Raw genomic sequence first — 19,251 nt, forward strand, 5'->3', positions numbered from 1 at the left:
CAGGGCAGGAAACATGGTCTCCAATTAGCAGGTTTCACTGGAAATTATGTTAAAGCCTCACAAAGATCAGGTGGATAAGGGAAGAAAATCAGGAGCAAAGATAAGCAGTGGGAATCCACCCCACTGATAACAGAGCCCCAAGCCCTGTCACAAGCTCTTTCAACAAGATCAAAGAGTGAGATTTCTCTGGTAAGGGCTTTTGCCACAAAGGAATTCATAAAGCTACTGAAGTTTACACAACTTGAGTCACTAGAACAATGATTGGTAGGGATGTGATGCAATAGAAATCTCCTCTCTGCAGAAGAGTTTTATCAGCTTGAGAATCTCACAGACAACTTATTTTTACAAATCCAGATGAAACAGTAATAGAGATCCCAGATCAAGACTGTCTTTTTAAGGTGCTTACAATGGGGAGCTGTGGCCCCAATAAAAACCCCTTTACAGCCAGTTCCCCATTGGAAATCAGTGAGAGGAAATGAAATTCATAAAGGAAATGAGTATGGTATACTGCATCTATGCCGCCACGATACGGCATCCCACACCCTAAGATCAAGCGTAGGGAGCAATTAAATATCACTTTGTACATGGAACACCACATTAATTAAGCATCTACGATGTGCCAGGTAATATCCTAACACTGGGAATAGAAATACAAGTAGATAGAAAGACAGGCCCTGCCCTCAAGGAGCTACACACTAATGGGTCAAAGACAATACATAAAAGGAAGAGAGAGGCAGAGGGAGAGACAAAAGGTATTCTGCTTGGGCTACAGCAGAGGAAGTTGGGAGTGTAGCTTGGAGAAGAATGAGACATGACTGGAGTTGGCACCCTCCCCCCTTTCAAATTATTTAAGAGGAGCCATCCAATCAGAAGGAGAGACCAAAGGGGCAGAGAGTTCTCAAAATGGTGACGCAAGGATAAAAAGCTAGGGCATGGGAGTATAGCCTTCAGCATACCAGCAGAGAGACTGGAATAGCCACAGTGGTTCTCCAGGCAAACACAGCTATCTATAAAAGTAGATCCAGTGAGGGTGGTAGAATGACCTGCTGAGCTGGGCCCACTACCTGCTTGATGAGTACAAAATGGCAATATATTCTCTCCCATAATAATCTCTGAGTATGGCTCTAAGAACATGTGGTTGATGAGGATTAGATCTACTGCCATTCTGGAGGCTGTGTGGTAAAAAGGACAGGGCAAAGAACCCAGTTCAACTCCTGTCTCAAAGACTTAATAGCAATATAATCCTAGGTAAATTACTTAACCTCACTGTGCCTATTTCCTCTTCTACAAAATGAGAGGTTTGGCCTCAATGAATTTTTTTTAAAAACATTGTTTATATTTCTATCATCTCTATTCAGTGGTGATACACACTCTTCTGAAATAAAACATCTTTATACCAAAATTACAGAGCTATAGCAATTTTTAAAAGATACAAAAGAATGGGAATGGAAAGTAACATTAAGAAATAAAAACTTCCCCTTCACCTACTTCTCCCTTTCTACTTCCCTAAACCAAAGGAAAATGAAATGAATGGGATATTTTTCAACACTTAAAATATTAAGCTAAAGGAAAGCAACATTAAATAGTTGCTCAATCTAAATAGGGAAACTAGCTTGTCAGATTGCCATGAAGATGACACAAATATTCTTCTAAGTCTGTCCCATTACACCACCAAGTAATGCAGCAAGGTAGCAGTAATCAAAGTGAAAGCCTCCACAAGGTATCCTACTTGTTTACATACCTTCAAGTATCAACCTATGCCCATAATATGAACTAGTCTTTAAAAATAAGACATACTGTAAACTCAACATACATGTTCCTCTATTGCCTGATTAATAATTTATCATAGGAGACAGGCCTCAGATGCGTACACCTAGAAAACAGACTTTGAAACGCCCATTAATTTTCATCTGCATAAAGCTCAATGAACTTTAAGGTCCCTATCAGCTCTAAGTCTATGATCCTATGATCCCATGGGAATACTAGTAAGACTGTACCAGCACCAAGGCAATAAGAGCCCTTCGGTCCCACCTAAGCCAAAACCAAACCTTAAAGCTTTCAACCACTTAGATAATAAGGGGCTATCTGGTTAAAGACAAATGTAATCCCCAGAACCACCAGTTAGGGAAGTCTAGGCCTTCCCCTAAAGATGATTATTATGTGGATGATGAATTAACTGCTTGGGAATTTTTACATGGCATTTATGTATTTCATTGAGACTTTTTAGCGTAAGGAACTGCCCAAAAGGACAATGTTTGAACCTCTCTAGGACCTCAGAAAACTTTCTAGAATTGGGATTACGACAACTGGGTATGAACAACTACAAAATGTACTGTAGCTAATTTGCTGAGGAAAGCAAGAATTAAAGGCTATAATGAACAGAATAAATTTGTTCTTCAGAAAATTAATCTAATAGAATGCATGCTTGGATTTCAAACATAAAGAGTCCTTAGCCCACATTACTAGTATTACTGAGTCACAAGAGATGGGAAGAAAAGGCATTACACTGACAAGATACTAAGGAAGAACTACTTTTTATAAGCTCATGAGAAAAAAAGATACCAGCGTACATACTTCCACTACTGTCCTAACAATGTAAGCGATAATAGCAGTGACTGCCTTTATAAAGAAAAATACAGGAAATATTAAAATATAAACCTCTTTAGAGTGGGATCCACATATCTCAGCACACTTCATTCTATGATATATAACAGTATCCTGCTCCATACAGAGTTCAGTCTGTCAATTCTTTCTAAAATAACAGTATTGCTATGTAGTAACATGAAATATGCTGAGGTATGTGGATCCCACTCTAAAGCTTCAAAAAATTGCTTTCCAAAGGCATTGGAAACTAGAACTCCAAGATCAGGTGTGTTTTGTTATTAAACAACATGTCTTATTGTTAAACACATTCATAATTCTGGAATAAAGTAAAATGACAATAGAAGGGAAAACGACAAAAACTACAGGGATGGTGACTCAGTTTCAAGATTCTAGGAATAGCCTCATAGTAATTTACATTGAGGGATTCATTTTCTTATCCTATTATGGGGTACCTCACCTGTCAAAAAAGCTGATTTCAAAAAAAGATTATCAAAAAATAGAAGGCACCTCAAACCAGAGCTCGGTAGTCTACTTATTATGGTTTGTGATACAAATGTCATTTTCCATCATTTATATTAATGATTCTAGTGATCAAGTAGTTTAAGTGATAGCATTTCTGAGTCAGCACATTAATACAGTAGAAAGAATATTATATTAGGAGTCTGAAGACTTAAGCCACTTACCAAAACACAGAATCTCAGACTTAGAAGAGATCTAAAGAGATCATATAGTATAACCTTTACTTGAAACCTAAAATCCCTGTACAACATCCTTAGCAAATGTTCAACCTCTTCTTGAAGATATCCAATGATATCACAGTTACACCAATTCTCCATACAGCCCACTATACTTCTGGACATCTCTTGTTAAGAGATAAACTTATAGCTTACTATATTATGAGTCAAAATCTGCTTTTTCAGTAACTTCAGCTCACTGGTTACACTTTTGCCCTTAAGGGGACAAGCACACCAAATCCAATCTTTCTTCCACATGACAAACTTTAAAATATGTGAAATGTCAGTTATATCTTCTTTACGTTGTCCAGAAGAAAAAAAATCTTTATTCAAAGATAACCACCCCAAGCTACTCTAATCAAGGTTCACTTGGGATGATTACAAGTATGATTATCACAGTTAAGCTCTTCTGAACAGAGTTCTGCTTGTCAATTCTTTCTAAATTGTGACATCCTTAAATGGACACAATACTCTAGATATGGTCTCACCAGGATGCTGGAACGAACACCATCCTTGTCCTCTGTCTCTTTAATGCAGCACAAGACTGCAGTAGTTGTTCTGGCTAGCAGGTCATGCTGTTCATATTAAGCATGTAGACCAATAAATTGCCCACTTTTTCCACATGAATTGTTATTTAGCCACATCACTCTCAATTTGCACTTGTGCAATTTTATAAAAATCTAAATATAAAATTTACAACTATCCCTATTAAATTGCCCATCATTTCAATCAGTCAATATCTTTTAGGAACTCCATTCTGTAATAAAATATATTAACTATCCTTTCTGGCTTTATACCATTTAAAAATCTGAAGAGCCTGCCATCTCTCTGCAGCCAAATAATTACTAAAATTACTTAACACAACAGGGCCAAGGACAAAACCCTAAATTAATCTACTATATGGGACAGGTGGGCGGCAAAATGGATAGAGTGTCTGGCCTGGAGTCAGGAAGATTGATCTTCCTGAGTTCAAATCTGGCCTCAAACACTTACTAGCTGAGTGACACTGGGCAATTCACTAAATGGAGAAGGAAATGGTAAACGACTCCAGGATCTTTGCCAAGAAAACCCCAAGTGGGGTCATGAAAAGTCAAAAACAACTGAACAACAATCTACTGGATAATTTACTCCAGTTCAAGTATTACTTACTAGCCATGAGACCTTGAGCAGATCATGTATTTGCCAAGTCTCAATTTCCTCAGCTATAAAATAAGGAAGGAGAATATTTCCTCTACTTACCCCTAGAGGTTACTATGAATACTATACGAGATGCATATAAAAACTTTATAAACAGTGAGGCAGTATTTTAAGATACTATATTCCACATTCTGTTTGAGCTATTATTATATTCTCTCTAGAGCTAGGTTTAATTTAAAGCCTTTGACAACCTGGTCCCAAATGACCTGTCTGTCACTCATTACTTATTTTAGACACTCTGTGACCCAACAAAACCAGACTTCTTCCTATTCCTCATATCTTGACCTTTCATCTCTCACCTTTAAACGAAATGTCCTCCCTTCTCACCTCCAATTAATATCCCTAGTTTCCTTCAAAGTTTGATTCAAGAGCCATTTCCTATGTAAGACCATTTCTGATTTCCAGAAAAGGTGTCTTCTCTTCCAAAATTATCTTGTATTTAGTGTTTATACTTATATATGTGCATGTTCTGTCCCTTGATAAAATAAAACCTGTTTCGTGCAGGGCCTATTTTGGTTTTGCTTTGCATCTCTAGCACCGAGCACAGTACCCAGAAGACTCTTAATAAAAGTTTGTTATTGACTAAGACAATAAACTGTTAAATTAATAAATGCTTGTGATGGCTCATGCCATCCTGCAATGAGGCTGACTTCTGCCCAGCAACAATGAGGGCCTTGCCTAAATCTAAATCTGCCCAGTAAAAGGAGGCTCTATCTGTCAACAAGAAAACCCTGCTATTTTCTGTGTATGTGACTAATCCCTATGGTTTGTGTCTATATCCTTGAATGCTGCAACTTAAGTTCCCTGTTTTGTGACCATATCCCTGGACTTTTTTGAGAAGTACCCAACACACCTGCTTTCCCCTTCCTGACATCCTTCCCTGTGGTTAACTGCCCACATAGGAGCCTACCCTTCCCCCCAGCTGAGCATTCAAAACTTGTGCATAGGCCCCTCCTCTTTCCCTATCACTACTGAAGCAAGCGGGAGGCAGAGGCTCCCAGGTGTTTTCAAGATTTAGCCTCACCTGTGAACCACTGCTATAGCCAAGGAAGGCACTGCTGCTGGAGGTGTAATGGATGTTAACACAGCTCTATAAGGAGTGCTGAAGACCACACTCATCCACGATGGCCTAGCTCATGGAATTCGTGAAGCTGCCAAAGCCTTGGACAAATGGCAAGTCCATCTTTGTGTTCTTGCTTCCCACTGTGATGACCCTATGTATGTAAAGTTGGCTGAGGCCCTGTGTGCTGAGCAACAAATCAACTTGATGACGGTATCAGTGATGCCAATAAGAAGCCAGGCGAATAGACAGGCCTCTGTGAAACTGACAGAGAGACAAAGCCCTGTAAAGTGGTTGGCTGCAACTGTGTTGTTAAAGACTATGGCAAGGAATCTCAGGCCAAAGAGGTCATTGAAGAATATTTTAAATGCAAGAAATGAATAAATAAAAGCCTCCGTCTGATTTAATAAATAAATAAATAAAAGGAAGCCTCTGTCTTTTCTCAAGCTGCCACTTTTGCGTCAATAAAGCTCTCTTGACTAGGAGAACCTCTGCCCCCTGAATAGTTTCTGGACAACCTGACGACTCTGAACATCATCTACCTCCTCACCTGTATAAGGCCTAATTTGAGTGAACCACAAATAGAATAGTTTGTAATAGAAAACTTAGTCTGATCAGTGAACCCGACAAAGTTTGTTTAAGAAAAATTCTCCTTTCATTATTTTTACTACTAAACCTGAATTCTAGTAAGTGTAACATTTAAACTTATGAAAATAGCTGTTTCCAAGCCAAGGACAGCATATTTCTATTTCACTGTGTTGGGAAGGAAATAATTTGTAAACTATATGAAACAATCAGATTATGTTTTGGAACACCACAGCCATATTTTCAAATTCATAAAAGACACTAAAGGTAATTCAAGTAATATAGGAACTTACATGCAACTTTATAATCTCATTGGAAACAAAGCCTAAACATGGCCCTGTTTCCAATGAGATTATTAGAAAATACGCCACTATTTTTTAAAAATTTAAATCCTATGGGGGCAGCTAGGTGGCACAGTGGCTAGAGCACCGGTCCTGGAGTCAGGAGGACCTGAGTTCAAATTCAAAGCCTCAGATACAACACTCACTAGCTGTGTGATTCTGGGCAAGTCACTTAAGCCCAACTGCCTTATAAAAAAAATGTAAATACTATGGAGAAAGACACATTTCACTCAGTAAATTCTGAAACTTATTGATGAATAAAATAATTTCTTCCAAAACAACAAATCACTAGATAATAACAAGAATGATGCTCAAGTATAATAAAATGCCAAAACATACAACTTCTATTACTAAAAGAACAAAGACTACCACATGGTAGCAAAACTCATACTGAAAAGTGTTTAACTTTTGAAAAAATGAAATTCTACTTAACAGACATGAAGGGAACAAAGCTACATCAAGTTAGAAAAATAAAAGAACCTTTTTACAAAGTTTCATAAAATTCACATACACTAATGGACTACATTAAATGCCACGAATCTTTTAAGAGATTCTAATCTTATTTATCATAGCAAATATAATTTGCTCTTCATCCACCTACTTGTTTAAGTGAACTTCTAAAATGTGACTCTCAAATCTATAATTTTCAGGAATATAGAGCATAAGAATAGACAAAGTCTGTAAGTTAAACAAAAGTGTAGAAATACACACAAGTATTAATCAGTCACACAAAATCTACCACAACCAAGGAAAGAACTTTATCTCTCCTTATGCCTCACTCCCTCCTGATTATTCTTTGTTCTCATAAAAACCTACTGATCCCTCCAACCCTCAGTATTTTCCCAATACACTACCACTGCTCCAGCTTTGCTTTCCTCCCTTCCAAACCTCAACACTATATTTAACCAGTTCAACTCCACATACTCTTTAATCCCTTGTCCCCTTGTCTAATGGTGCCAGGTTCATCCTTTTTTAAAACCCCAGCCTTGAATTACTCTCATCATCTACCTACTCTTGCATGCTGCTGAAAGAAGCTGAGAAGTAAAGCAAACCACACAATTCTCATCAAAGGATATATTACAAATTTACTTCATTTAATTTCAACAGGGCTCTCACTGTAACAAAAGCACCTTTTATTCTTCCCTAAAATCTTATTTCACTCCCCACAGAAGCTATTCCAAACTCCTTTTTTCCTCAAGCCTTTCCATACCACTTTTCAAGACCAAGGACACTGACTACTTCTTTACTGAGAAAATTAAGCCTATCCCTGTGAGCTCCCTCTTCTCCCCATTCTCTTCATATAAAAATTCCTTTGAATCATGCTGCATTCTCTTCTCCTTTCCTCCAGCCTCTAATAATGAGGTAGTCCTCCTCCTTGACAAGGCTAATCCCTCTACAGGTACCTAATCCATTCCCCTATCATATTATCCAGTGGACTGCCTCCTCAACCATCCCCCCTTTCTCTCCTAATGCACTAGTTCTTTCTCTATTGCCTTCAAGCACACACAAGTCTCCTTCAACCTTAAAAAAAAAAAACCTTTACTAGACACAAGCTACCATCCCTCCAAGCTATCATCCTATATCTCTTTTCTTTTTCTCAGCCAAACTCCAAGAATAAGCCATCTATATTCACTGTCTGTATTTTGTATTTTCTAATTCTTTCATGTACTCCTCCAATGCTTACCAATCTGGCTTCTTACTTCACTAATTGAAACTATTTTCTCTTGGGTTACCAATAATCCTGAAATTGCCAAATCTGAGGGTCATTTCTCAGTTCTCACACTGCTTTGTCTCTCTGCTACATTTGACACTGCTGACCCCCCCCCCTTCCCCTCTTCTTTCCTCCACCCCATGCCCCGGACACTCAGCCTTCTCTGTGTTTTCATGACACTGTTTTCTCTTGGTTCTGCTCCTATCTTCTCAGTCTCCACCCATGGCTCATTATCCATATCGTGTGTTCCCCCAGACTGTGTCTTGGACCCTCTTCTCTTTCTTTTTGTTGCTGTTCAGTCATTTCAGTCGTGTCCAACTCTTTGTGACGCTCTTTGGGGTATTCTTGACAAAGGTACCGAAATGGTTTGCCACTTCCTTCTCCAGCTCATTTTACAAATGATGAAACTGAGGTAAAGAGGGCTGACTGATTTGCCCAGAGTTACACAGCTAGTAAGTGTCTGAGGCCAAATTTGAACTCAGGAAGATGAGTCTTCTTGATTTCAGGCCCAGCATTCTATCCACTGTGCCACCTGGCTGCACATCTTCTTTCTACATTTTCTCTTTTAGTGCCTCATAGGCCCAATAATCTCTAACAAATCAAATTATCTAGCTCCAATCTCTTCCCTGAGCTTCAGTCCCACCTGCCTATTTAGCTTGTCAAAGCAGCAGTCTCAGAGGCACCTCAAATTCAACTGTCCAAAACAGAATGCTTCCTGTTTTTCCCAAAATCCTTTCTTCCAAACTACCTTATTTCTGTTAATGGACACACCATTCCTTCAATCTCCCTGGTTTGTAAATTCAGGGTTATACTTTCTCTCACAGCTATATACCCAAGCATTTGTCAAATCTTGTCATTTACAGGTCTTCATCACGTCTCAACCTACAATACCTAGATTATTGCAATAAATTCCTAATTTAGTCTTCCTGGCTTATTTCTCTCCCCTTTCTAATTTATGTTCCACTCAGCTACTAAAATGACTTTCCTTAAATATAGATCCCTCCTCAAACTCCAATAGTTCCCTACTGCCTCTAGGATAAAATATAAACTCCTCTATTTCATTTTTAAAGCCCTTAACAAGTTCGTTATAGCTTCATCATAGTTCCCAGCTTCACTATACTCATCACACATTCTCTTCCCATATTCTACAGCGTAACCGAACTATCCTTTCTGTGTTCCTCATACACATGGCTTTATATCCTATCTCTGTATATTTGCACCTGTCATACCTCTTTCCTTACAGAATACCTCTGTACCTTCAAGACACAGCTGAAAAAGCAACTTCTACCCTAAGCCTTTCCTAATTCTCCCAAGTGCTAGTAACCTCCCCACCTTATATTTAACTCCTTTGAAATCATTTTGTAATTATTCTATCTATACTTAGTGCGTTTGTGTGTGTGTGTGTGTGTGTCTTCGTATCCACAGTGCCCAGCACAATGCCTGACACACAGAAGACACTTTAAAAATTCTTCTTGATCGAAAGTAGGCAATTCTTTTTTTTTTTTTGGGCTGGGTAATGGGGTCAAGTGACTTGCCCAGAGTCACACAGCTAGTAAGTATTATGTGTCTGAGGCCGGATTTGCACTGCGGTACTCCTGAATCCAGGGACAGTGTTCTATCCACTGCGCCACAAAAGCAGACAATTCTAAAACAAATAATATTTTAATTCTAGCCTTTGTTAAATTATGTAATTAGCTATGTTTGTAATATATAGCTATGCCAATTAAAGTATCCCAAAATTAAATACTAAGGCTTTGAAAAAAATCATTGAAGTGCAAAGTCTTAAACATGATTTACAAAACCAAAACTGTTTTCTTAGAACCTATTACACATTATTCCATATACACTAAATTCAGTGTAAACTATGGCTTACTGTCCTCCACAAGCTTACTAAATAAATACCAGCAGAAAATGATTCTCAAAGATTTAAGTACTGAACTTTTTTTTTTAATACTTAAGTTTTGTCATCATGACATTTAAAAAGAGAAAATTATCATATGAATTAATCTTTGAGAAAAAGGACTTGGAATGTTGCTCAAACAAAGCATGTCATTAAACTTCGAAGACAAAAATAACCTAATTTATCTGTGACAAAACAAAAAAGATAAACATAAATACAGGCAGCCTCACCTTAAACAGGTTTGAAGTCTGGAATTTAACACACATTTTCAATTTTTTAAAATGCTATAAACCATGGTTAGATTCCCAGAGTAGCCTATAAGAACATATTTAATCAATAAAGACACTGAACTGTACTATAAGGTAAAGAGTTTTTCCTAGTAACCTAACCACCATACTCTCTGCAGAGGAAAATTTATTCAGAAAAATACATTGCTATTGGAAGGAATATGATAGCACTGGTAACACTGGCACCTGGCCATGTATCTCCCTCCTAAATCCTTCTTCATTTGTGGCAAGCAACAGTTTAGGGGAATGCTTCTTGCTCTTGGCCTTTCAAAGGAGATATAGCACAAGCCTCACAAAGCATCAAATGTCCATTTGTAAACTAGGGGATAACGGTAACAGGAATCAACAATTTTAGCTTTGAATTTTCTCAAAAAAAACCCAAACAAACAAACACTAACTGCTTCCAGGTAATTACAGATAAGCTTTTTCTTTAGGTAATAATACAGCTCCTCAGTCATAATCCTTTATGACTGATTCAGCCTTGGTGATTTTTTTATTTGGTCTATCCAAATACTGTCTCAACGTAAAGTCAATTACTAAACTCCCAAAGCTAACCTTTAACATAATTTACTCCTAGAAATTGTATATATTTCAAAACTCAAATAAACAAATTATTAAGCTGAAGGAGATTTTCAGAATTACCATGAAAACAGTCCTCTGTAAATATTTACAAATCTCAACAAAATCTGGAAGAAAAAGTATACTTGAAATTGTTCAGCATAAATGCTTGCATTACTACTTATTCACGAATATAAAAGTATCAACTATTTGAAGACGGAGAAGGAAAAATATTGGCTCTCATACATTTCCAAAGCAGGCATCTTATCAAGTTATGACTGTAATATTTTATTTAGAAAACTCAACTCAATTTAATGAGACCACAAGGCCTCATTCTTAAATCTAGAACACACCAAAGTTAAGGTTCTCAAAATACTAGCCAACTTACAATGTGTATCCGAACTCTTGGTTAATTCATCATTTTTAATTGATTAACCAATATCCAAAAATATTAGTTAACATTATTCTGACTGAAGAATCATCAAATCTGCTCATGTTCCATGCATTTTCCAAGTTCCAAAAATTGTTGAATATGTAACGAGTCCAATTCTGAAACAATTTAAAAATTCATTGAATTTTTCAAGGATAATAATAGCAATTTTATCCAGACCCCAAGTTCAATCTATTCCCCCCATATTCTTGCAATCTATCTCTATTCTTATTTTAGAAAGTCTGTAACTTCATCAATTCTTCAATCCTAAGAAATACAATTATTAAAAGAAAAATTCAATTATTATTTTAGTTTTAAGTTCAAAAGCTTCAGTTATAAAACAGATCAATTAAATGTGAGTTCAAATTCTTCCTCTAACACCTCCTGGTTGTTTGACCATCGGGGAAAAAAAAAATCACTGGGCTTCTAAGAATCTCCATTTCCTTGCCTAGAGAATGAGTGAGTTGGACTGAAAAGACTACAAAGCCTATTTCAGCTCAAACTGGATGAGACCAGGCTCTAGGATACCATAATCTAACCTAACAAGCGTCTTTCCAGAAACTGACTAAAACAAGTATCTTTAGCTAAAAAGTCATGTTTGAAATTTGAGTTTGTTTGTTTGTTTTTTAACTCTTTTGGCTTCTGCTCTAATAAAATAGGCTGGAAAAAACACTAACGAGTGGGGAAGGCCAAAAATCAACCTAAGACTTCTCCCTTTTCATATTCAACGATCAGCAAGCATCTAGTTCTAAGAAATACTAATTTACAGAAACCAGCTATTGATTAGAAGCCATAAGAGTCCTTATATTTGGACTACTTCACAATAAGCTGTCATCTTCACTATTCCTTAAACTAAGCCAAACCCCTCCAGTCTTGAGTAAACAGAAATTTTGCTATATATCCATAGAAGCCGATCAAATAATCAAATTACACTTTCTCAAAAATTCTCTTGGATAGGATTACTAAATTAATTTCTAAGACACTAGCATCTGAAATAGTTTCATAATTCTGAATTACTCAGATGTTATAAATCAACATTTTCTAAGTTCTAAGTTCCTCTCTACTATTAATGGAATTTGACACACATTTTCAATTTTTTAAAATGCTATAAACATGGTTAGATTCCCAGAGTAGCCTATAAGAACATATTTAATCAATACAGACACTGAACTGTACTACGAGGTAAAGAGATTTTCCTAGAAACCTAACCACCACACTATTTGCAAAGAAAAATACATTCAGAAAATGTATCGCTATTGGAAGGAATATGACACTGATAACACTGGCACCTGGCTAGTGTTTTCTCCCTCTTAAATCCTTCTTCATTTGTGGCAAGCAACAGTTTAGGGGAATGCTTCTTGCTCTTGGCCTTTCAAAGAAGATAGAGCACATGCCTCACAAAGCATCAACTGTCCATTTGTAAACCAGGGGATAACTATAACAGGAATCAACAATTTTAGCTTTGAATTTTCTCAAAAAAACATTATTACTTTGCCACCATATGCACCACTTTTGTTTCCTTTTTCTTCTTCTCTTGCTGTTTATTTTCTCCTTCCTTTTTTATTCACCCCTTTTCACCTTCTCACCTGCTTATACCTAAATACCAGTGGCAACCATGGCATTACTTGGTCCTACTAGTAGTGCTCAGTCCTAAAAAGGTTACTGATTTTTATTCTCTACAGTATAAGAATAATGCTAGAAGAATTCCTATAATCATATAGGAAAATAATTTTTCTTTTGACTGAATGATTAATTAAAATATTATCAACTTCTCATTATTTGCATCTCAAATTATCTGCTCATAATACAGAAGCTTGTTCCCAACACTAATAGAATACCGAGTAATACAGAGTCCTTACCACTATGGGACCATATCACAGCCTAAGTTACATAGGAGAACAACTACAATTATCCCTTCCACATCACAGGGTTAGGGACAGGTGCCACCACAATCTGGAAAATCTGCATAAAATTTTTTGGCCCTACATTCCTACCAGAGAAGAAGTCTGATTTATTTTCTTTTTCTTTTATGGGGTGTTTACAACACCTTATTGTAAAATTTGGGTTAAGTATTTAGTCATAGGTTCTGTGTCATCTGCAGCTATCGAAAAACTCCTCCAAAATTCCCATTTTCTTATGCTGACCCCTCAATGTATCGAAACTACGATGGGGAAAGTCACGATATGCAAAGAATAACTAGAATAACTATATATATATATCTATATAATAACTATAATTACCAGGCACCTGACCACCTTTACTAGCAAGTAGAGGTATGATCAAGTGGTGAAGCTATGGCAACTTCTCCACCCAAAAAGTTAAGAACTAACAACCAAAGAGACTATATCAAAGGACACAACTTCCAAATATATAATTCATTCATTCCTCTGCTACTAAAACTCAGTTTTCAGACACAAGATTTCAAACGTCCAGTGAGGTGCAGTGCATCATAAATTCTTTCCTAGCTGATAATCAGGAAGAGCTACATTTTTCCTCTTCATGCCTAATTCCACAAAAAGACAGAAAATTTTATATGGAATAACAATAAGTCAGAGAGCAAATTGATTCAAAGGTATTACCATTTTTATTAATGAAGATTACAGAATGTATTGCTGAAGATTATTTATTTATTACTGAAAGTTTATGGATCATGCCATATTGTTACTACATATGTTCTCAAAGGGGTTTTTTGGCTCAAGTAAGTTCCAGAATATTAAAAGATCAAGGATATCAAAATGGGTATGCTATTCTAAGATGCATTATAGGGAGACCTCAGTTGTGCGTCTAATCCCCATGTAGACAAGTTAGTTTTGATCTATGCCTAGCCACAATTTGTAAAGACTAACCATATTGGCAACTAAAACCATAAAGTATGGTAGATGTACAAGACTCAGCAATGCAGGATGGAAAAACTGGCTTCCTTACCTAGGTCCATTGCTATCTTTTCTCCTGGTTGAACAGCTGTCTTTTTCAGGTTTGGTTCCCCGACGATCAGTGAGTTCATTAGCACTCTTCTCTATAACTTCTCCTTCATCAAGTGCTCTGTGCAGGCGGTAATTAACCATCTTCAGAACAATGAAGATAGCAGCTATCATTGGACAGTAAACTGCTACTATAATCATGGAAGAAGGAAGGGCCTTCAAGAAAAATGGAAGAAAAAATAGAAATTATTTTAACCTATGGAAAAGAAATAAATCAAAATATCAATCAACAAGAATTTTTCAAGTGCCTACTATTTACTTAGTACTATACTCTAGATGCCATGGGTTATCAAAGTAACACAAGACAGTTCCTACACAGAAAAGACTGCCATCTAGTTGGAAAGGAAAGAAAAAACAATTACACCAGGGATTCTTAACCTGGGATCCCTGAACTTTTTTTAAATATTTGATAACTATTTCAATATAATTTATATCTCTTATAATCCTGCGCATTTCACTTTATATATTTAACAACATTCTGAGAAGGTGTCCAAAGGCTTCACCATTGGGGTCCATGACACAAAAAAAGTTAACTGCATTAAACAATAATTAAACATCAGATACAGAAGAACTATGTACTAAATATATACACACACTCACACACATATAAAAACCAGACTTGTGATTACATCAGTATATAAAGGTACTTGGTAAACAACTTCCTTTATCTATGCAAATCAACTGTCTTGGAGAGTTGCCTGGGGGCACTGAGAGATTAAGTGACTTGCCTTGGGTCACAAATATGTGTCAGTAGTGGAAGTTACAATCAGTCCTTCCTGATTCCAGGGCCCACTCTCCATTCTGTACACCAGGAACATACATACTTAAAATGTCAAGCTACACAGTGAAAAGAGAAGATAAGGTATAGTGTTGTGCTAATCATATGAATGTGAGAATTCATAAAATTCTGGACTGGTAGCAGAGAAAACAAAAAAGAAGTTATGTCTGTTGAAGACACCACAATACTGTGATACTTTAAGTCATCTATGTATTTTTAGATCTGCTATACACAACAATAAAATAAAGTCTTTAATTTGATGATAACCTATTAATTTCACTAGTAGAAGGAACTTAATATGTACTATGGAAGCATTCAACAGCCTTCCACACTGGAAACTTGTGACAGCTCTCTATTAAGCCAAATTGTTGAAGACTTAAAGTAGCCAGATTATAACTCTGCTATTTGACTAGGTTATAAATAAACCTTTTTTAAGGAAATATCATCCAAATTTAATTCTTTAGATACTTATATAATCTAAATTGCTTTATTTGCAATGTATGTATTCCTCATTATTCAGGAAACCAGGTAAAAATCCCAAACAAAAAAAAAATACTAACATTAGGGTTTTTTTTTCATATATATATATATATATATATATATATATATATATATATATATATATATATTATATATATATATGTATATATATATATATATATATATATATATATATATATATATATATATAATATATATATATATATATATATATATATATATATATATATACACACACACATATAGTTTTGCTAGAAATTCAAAATAGAAAATATTAAGATTCTATGACTTAGAATGTGGAAACAGGGTTAGAATTCTCTTCTCAGACACTTAACTAGTTATGTGACCACAGGCAAGCCACAACCTCTCGAAGCTTCAATTTGTGCATCTTTTCTGTATTTTCAGTTTACGTAAAATAGGGATAACTCTTGTACTACCTACTTCACAGGTTTATTATGTGGAAAGGACCTTGGAAACTCTGTCTTTCTAGAGGTTCTACCATAAAAGATTCTAATACAGAGACTGAATTATATCAGGTGAATAGAAAAGATTCTTCTAAATTCTTACTTTAAGGGCTAGAAAAGTGTCATGAGACACTTTTGCGAAACTTTCTGGTGCTTTCTAACAAAAAAGAATTTCTAAGAATTGAGAGAAATTGAGAAATGAGAGAATTTCTAGTGCTTTCTAGCAAAAGATTACAGGATACTAAGGGGAAATGTAGCACACTACTTGCCTTTAAGTGTGAAGGCACATTATTGATTTTCTCACACACCAGATGAAGAGAAGATAGATAGCCTTTTATAGTGGTTATGCACTTTCAGAGTCGATTTCGGTGTTTATCGGATGAGGGGAGGGAAGGAGCTGTCACTATTTTTTAAAATAGAAAACTCAATGACAGATCTGCTTTGCAAAATTTAACACACCTGAGTGGTAAAAAAAGGAAAGAACTGGAGACTGGGATTGGGAAAAGGCAGGGTGTTCCTTTGCAATAAATCCTTGTCACCTAACAGTGCTTAATGCTGCTCTGGAGCCAAAATTAATTTTTAAGTCATCTTATTTGAATATATAAAACAAGCATTTCCAAAGGAATTACCATTTTTCTTCAGTATTTTAACTGCTTGCTCATGTCTTTTTTAGTAAGAGTAGAATCAACCACAAAAATGTAGATATGTAATAATAGTGTTTGAAAGCAGTTTAAAGCAATGGAGAAAACAGAAACTAAAAATGACTCCATCCATCTCTGCTCTTTCTCTCCTGATACATGGGTACACATGCTTTTATTTTCTGTCAGTCCATGTCAAGTGGATGACAGTCAGCCTAAACATTTTCTTAGCAAAAATGACGAGATTAACATTTGCCCTAGGCAAATGCACTGGCCAATGAAATGATGATGTGTCTGAACATGATATGTGCAGAACTCTGAGCTACCACCACCTCATCTCCCTGCCCACAGGGCACATATCTTCTATAAAAATCTCTAGCTTTGGGGCAGCTAGGTAGTGCAGTGGATAGAGCTCTGGCCTTGGAGTCAGGAGTACCTGAGTTCAAATCCAACCTCAGACACATAACACTAGCTGTGTAACTCTGGGCAAGTCACTTAATCCCAACTGCCTCACCAAAAAAGGGGGGGGGGAAATCCCTAGCTTCTGCTGGCTGCTGCTGTTGTCTCCCTTAAGGAGCATCACCCCAAATAAATGCCCTTGCTTGGTTTGGAGACAGTCTGAATCTGAATTCTTTCACAATGACACCACCACCCATGCCTTGTACCTCCATATTCTGGTGGCCTGTATGTGGAACGTCTCTGACTCTGGCTCTCTCCAACTCAAGGGAAGCCCAATCCCTTTACAGTTGGCACCTCAGTAGCCAGCCAGACAGTCTGGGGGTAGTTAGTGGGTCTCTGTGCCCTGCAGGGTCTGCCCCTGCAGTGGGGGATGATGCCCTGCCTGGGAACCCTATCCTCTTCCCCTCCCTGTGGGAGGCTGTGTGCAGAGGCAGGTAGCTTGAAGGTAAGGTAAGTTGTTCTGGGCTTACAGCACAATTAGGCAGTCCCCCTTGACACCTTGGGACTCACCAGTAGGCCTTTCTGCAAAATTGGAAGAAACTCGGTCTTCAGGACCACAAACAGAGACACCTTGAATTCTTTCATAATATTGCCTGGCCTCAATATAATCTAGAAGACCAAGAAAAGTGGCCTTTTTTCAGGTCATTTAACTAAAAACACCATTTTGCAACTTGATCCTCTTTGCTGCCACAAAGGGAAGTGGACTGAAGTTCCATATGTCCCAGACTTCATGGCTCTTTCACAAGACTCTACCCAGCTGCAACAATGCAGAATGCTTTGGGATAAATTTAAGCCAGGAAAGGAGGAAAAAGAACCAGACCTCCTGGATGATCCTCTCCTTTCCACCCCCTGGCCCTGGAGGCTCCACCCTCCACCCAGGTCAGTAATCCTTATCAGGAGCTCTGGAGCCTCCAGCAACCCCCCCCCCCAACTCTTACCCACACCCTGACTAGCTGCCTCATTTTGTTTCTCCCTCCTCACCTCCAATCCCCAGCCTCTTGAATACAAGAAGTTGGACCCCCTTCCTGCCCCTACCTCAACCCTTTGAATCAACAGCTGCTCCCTTGAAACCTTGCCTTTTCAGGGAGGTGGCCAATGGGAGGGGAGGAACCACTAGAGTCTATGTTACCTTCTCCATGTCCAATCTTTCTCATGTCAAAGAAAACTTCGGTCATTATTCTGAGGATCTCACCAAATTCACTGAGGGGTTTCAAGTCATACCCCTTCAGTCTGACCTAACATGCAGAGACATTAATATCATTATTTTCTCCTGTTTCACTATGGAAAAGGAGACTTTGGGACTCAGCCCAGAAGTTTGGGGACAAATTGGCCAAGACTTTCCAAACCAGTAGATACCCTCTGTCGTGACATGGTTTGTTTTTTTTTGGGGGGTGCAGTTTACAAGTTAACAGGTTCCTTCCAAGAATGTGGAACTCAGATTTGAACTATATTAAAACATACTCTTAAGTGTGATAATTGGGATAGATTACATCTTAATATCAGATTGCCACTTTTACAATCTTTGGCAGTGGATTGGCTGGAAATAATGGACCCCATAATATGAAGTGTTTGGAATAAATAGCATCTGTGTAAAATAAAATACTACAGCATTAAAAGCCCAGATTCTACATAATACCATTTGGAACATAGATCTAAGTAACTGTATTCAATCTGGTCTCCTTTTAGGTGAAATATGTCTCTAATTTGATGTTTAAGATAAATAAGAATTTATTATATTATCTGGCAATAAGACAAATTGGGAAAATATATAGATCAGAAATGTGTTAACCTGTGTTAAGAAAGTTACATCAGTTTACTTCACATGAATGTAAAGTGCCTAACACAATGCCTGGCAGAGGGAATACACTATAAATGTTAACTATTATTAGTTCCTTAATTAGATATGACCAATATACAATGCCAATGGTGATGAGATGCCCAATTTTCTTTTTAAGGTAATTTGGAAATGTATTCAACAGAATTGGAGTCACCTGATCCATAATGGTTTTGTTCTAAGTTTCAA

The 19,251-nt window shown here is 37.0% G+C and overlaps 1 protein-coding gene and 1 pseudogene across 1 annotated transcript in view; one reads left to right on the forward strand and one right to left on the reverse strand.

The window, feature by feature from the left end:
- PCNX1 (pecanex 1) overlaps positions 1-19,251 on the reverse strand; it is a 242,472-nt gene that overhangs the window by 176,324 nt on the left and 46,897 nt on the right. The window contains 1 exon segment of the mRNA XM_020986378.2: positions 14,333-14,544. Within this exon segment, the coding sequence (XP_020842037.1) occupies positions 14,333-14,544 (212 nt within the window).
- On the forward strand, positions 5,581-5,975 carry LOC110208477 (small ribosomal subunit protein eS12 pseudogene; annotated as a pseudogene).

Source organism: Phascolarctos cinereus, unplaced genomic scaffold (assembly GCF_003287225.1).
Source record: "Phascolarctos cinereus isolate Bilbo 61053 unplaced genomic scaffold, phaCin_HiC Scaffold_3;HRSCAF=262, whole genome shotgun sequence".
NCBI lineage: Eukaryota > Metazoa > Chordata > Mammalia > Diprotodontia > Phascolarctidae > Phascolarctos > Phascolarctos cinereus.